Raw genomic sequence first — 4,117 nt, 5'->3', positions numbered from 1 at the left:
TATTTGTAATGTAACTAAGAAAATATTGTTCAATTGTTGCAAACTTGACATTGTTGCATGTTCGACAAAAATTTGTCACTAAAATTTTGAACTATTTAAGTATATACATATGTGTAAAATTGAATTGCTAAATCGGTTTAAGAAAAGTTTAAAATGTGTTGGTCTTTGCAGAAGTTTAGAATTTCGCCAATATAATTACCTATGTAATAATGGCCAGCAAAAAAAAGAGCTTCCAAAGAAGCGAAAAAGAAGTAAAATTTAATTTATGGAGGTACTGAAAAAGGCCTGAAGAAGTTATGATTTTCACTAAATCTGAAGTCATTTTCAGATAGTAATTTTTATGTTCTTTTTTTGAAGTTATTAGGAAGTGAAATTTTAGTATATAAGTAAATAACATAAATAAATAAATTACATGCATTTATCAAATAACTCCAAAATAAAATTGGGTTTCGTTTCTTTGGACGTCAATAAACATCACTTCCACAGAAGGTAAAAAATCATTAATATGTATGTATGTATGTATGCATATATTTTTAAATTAGGAAGAAATTAAGCTTTTGAATTAAAATTCAGAGAATTGTTTTCCAAAAATTTTAAGCTTTTGTATATGGTAATTTTCTTGAAAAGTCTATATATAAGAATAGACCAATCAAATTAAATGGTTGTATGATATAGGCAGTTAATGGTGTTTGAAGGATTGTGACAAAAGTAGACTTCATAGGAATCAGTAATAATTTTTATATTATATGAATGAAAGGAAATACGCACTAACGCGATTTTTGTAAAATATTTTCATTTTAGTACAACAAAATGATTTACAGAATAAATGGGATCAAATATTATTATGTTATTTAAGAATTGTTTAATAACACGTATTGGAATTAAATAATTTCCGCTAAATAATTTATACAATTTATTAAAAAAAATAAGCAACAACTAAGCAAGACCATTATTTTTTATTTCACAGTCCCAAAAATTTTTCTATTATTAGACCATGTGCTGAATATGGGAAGTATTATGATCCAAAAAAATTAAAGAAAAATCTCAACTGTATTAACTTAATATATTTTAAAAATTTTTGTTTCAAGCTTATTGTATGTTTATAAGCACAATATTGGAATCTAAGATTGTATGTATTTGCACATAGATGGCCATTATAATTTTGTGCGTAATTGTATATGGAAAAGGTGTGCAAACTATACAAATATTTATGTAGTTGCCTAATTATCCATTTCGGCATTTTGTTCACCCTCTGGATCTTCATCATGTTCATTCAGTAGCGGACTGTCATCGCCCAAATAGCTAGGAGGTAATGGAGTAGCTGGAGTTGTGGGCGCTGATCTTGAGATCCACCCTTTTCTTGGGCGGTTACCACGATTAATAAAGAAATTCGAATTCACAACACTGCTAACAGGACTCTTGAGAATAGTGCAACGACTTCCTGACGACAAATGACTCGTGGCCGTCATAGGAATGTACAGAGCTTTGTTGGGCGGCTTGGATGTGTAAAAGCGTTTTTTGCTGTGTTGTAAAGTCGAGGGTCGTTTCGTGGAAGATGCAAAAGTGAAGCCCGTGCTATTTCCAGCGCTATTGCTATTAATAGAGGATTTGCTATTTGTCATTTTGGCAGCGACAATTACTGACGATGTTGCCGATGGAATCGATTGTACCGAGTTTGCGAGAGAATTGTTAATAGTGGAATTTGCTGTGCGGTTATTTTTTGAAGCTTCAACTAACGTTTGTTGTTCAGGCATGGTGGCAATACGTTGAAGTTTTCCTCCGGATTCCAAGGCGGGCGAAGTGCTTTTATTAACTGCAGGCGATGGTGAAGACATTGTATGATGGAGCGTAGGTCTAGTCGACGATGTTCGAAACACTAAATCTTCTTCATATTTGCTGACACCTTCTTGCAGCTGTCGAATTTGGTCAAGTATTTCCTTAACCTCTCCCGTAGGACTTGTAGCCTGTGGTGGTGAACTTGGTGTTCCCACATTCGCCAGACTGCTTACTCCTGAACAGGTACCCGAAGTTACATAACTACGCAAGAGCCCATCATCAATGTATTTTTTGGTCAGATCATTCATACGTAATGGTGAATCTCCTACAGCAAAGCTACCCGAGGGTAACTTTTGCTGTTGCTGCAGTAGCTGACAGCAAGTTTCTAAGCTACGTCGTAAGAATTGCAAATCCCGAATTTCGTTGTCATTGCGAACCATAGTTGAATCAAATTCGATACCGTTAGGAACTGTTACGGATATACCTCCTAAAGAATTGTTCGACTGGTAGAAAACTGGCTCCCTAGTCGAAGAATCTACGTGAAAATGCGTAGGATTAGTGCTAACACGATGAAGAGGATTCGGTTTAATGCAGCCATTGCTGTAGATTACTGGCGTGCCACCTAGTTGGGGATGAACGACGGCACCTGCACCAGAAATTGAACCGGCTAGAGAAGAATCCTCCGAGCGTGGTTGCAGTCTATTGCTTGTATTTCCTCCAATTCCCGCTGCACAACTATTGTTTGCAAAAATATCACTAATACTGCTGTTGCTGTTCGTTATATAACAGAACTGCTGATCACTTTGGGACTGTACGAAACCACTGCTATTGGGTAGCGTACGTAAATCAGTACTACTATTACTATTGTTTATCACATTTGCATCGTCACGATCGCCGGTTGTGCGCTCTTCCGTGTCACCTACAATATTAACCCCGCTGCCTCCATTATCGTAGGTCACGTCGTTTTCAAATTCCCTAAGATTACCATTATAATGGGACATTCTTTCATTGCCTGAACTTCCCACACCATTGAGTCGACCAATAGCTGTGGAATTAATTTGACTACTGACTGGACCATAATGACTATTATTTCGTCCATTATTGTAATTGTATTGCGGATTGGTATTTGAGCTACCGCTAATCATTTCAAACTGGCTGTTACCGTTCCCACTTGTGCCACTAGCCATCAAGACGCCACCATTCGCCACATTTGGGCACACCAGCTGCGATGCCGAACGGGGCATCATGTACTGCTGCTGAAAGTGTGGACTGAAACCTATTTCAGGGCTAGCTGCCCTTGAATACGGCGGTGGTACCAGAGTATTTGCTTCGTTGATGTTGCATATAAAACTAGAACTAAGTGAATCTACCGTACTAGCCGCTGACAAAGAGCCAGCTGGACGCACTATATAATTACGAAAATATTGCACCATTAGGTAACTGGAACCGTTTTTACCATTATCACTATTGCATGTGAACACCAATGGATATAAGTCCGGTTTCGATGTAACCTAAAACACAAAAATAATTGATAATAACATTTCCAACATCATCATTAGGATGCTTCTTAACAACTTACTTCCGTATAAGGAGGCGGTGGATGATGGAAGGAATTGCAACGACTGTATTGTGGTGGAGCATAACACGAACCAGCCGAATCGCCTTCAGATTGCACATGATGTTCGTTGAAACCCCAGCCACAAAGCGTGCGTCTCTTTTTCCATAACGAATAGGCACATAGGATTGCTAAAATTATTGCTACCACAACACACCTACAATAATGGAATAGAAAACAAATAGTTTACAATTTATATGTTTCTTAAATGGACTAAAGTACTATGTTATTAAATTGCGTACTGTTCTTGGGAAAACTTTAGATGTTTAACTAAAAATCCCATTTCTTTGGGATATACTAAATACTCAAGTTCAAGTTCAGTTGGTCTAGTCTTAACTGAATTGTAAACACAACTAAATTCAAAATATATTCATAATATACTACTGCCATAAAATTGATGTGTACATTTTGCAACATTTGATGTACATATACTGTATATTATGTATTTAGATGCCCCAAGGGTCTATGGTGCAGCAATGATTGTCAGTCAATGCTATTACAGTGTATTCTAAAAATATAACCTACTTAATTATTAAATATATGTATATTATGTGGCAGACACATGTAACAGATATTTTACATTTGTATCTTTAATTAGGCAGCAATAGGCTATGTTAAGATTTAAATTAATTAAATAAAAAATGTTAATGATATATATAAAGCCCGTACAATATTATATTTCGATCGTTAGTAAAATTATTTTGAAATTATGTAAAGAATAACATA

General features: G+C 35.6%; 1 protein-coding gene across 1 annotated transcript in view; it reads right to left on the bottom strand.

The window, feature by feature from the left end:
• Positions 1–516: 516 nt before the first annotated feature.
• The window catches only part of LOC111688576, an 8,596-nt gene continuing 4,995 nt past the window's right edge, over positions 517–4,117 (bottom strand). The window contains exons 3-4 of the mRNA XM_023451087.2: positions 3,356–3,548; positions 517–3,287 (exon numbers count right to left, since the gene is read on the bottom strand). Coding sequence (XP_023306855.1) covers positions 1,221–3,287; positions 3,356–3,548 — 2,260 coding nt within the window. The 3' untranslated portion in view covers positions 517–1,220. The remainder of the gene's footprint in view (positions 3,288–3,355; positions 3,549–4,117) is intronic.

The sequence above is a fragment of the Lucilia cuprina genome, chromosome 3 (assembly GCF_022045245.1).
Source record: "Lucilia cuprina isolate Lc7/37 chromosome 3, ASM2204524v1, whole genome shotgun sequence".
NCBI lineage: Eukaryota > Metazoa > Arthropoda > Insecta > Diptera > Calliphoridae > Lucilia > Lucilia cuprina.
The sequence above is the reverse complement of the archived record's forward strand: the minus strand, read 5'-3'. Positions and strand labels throughout refer to the sequence as shown.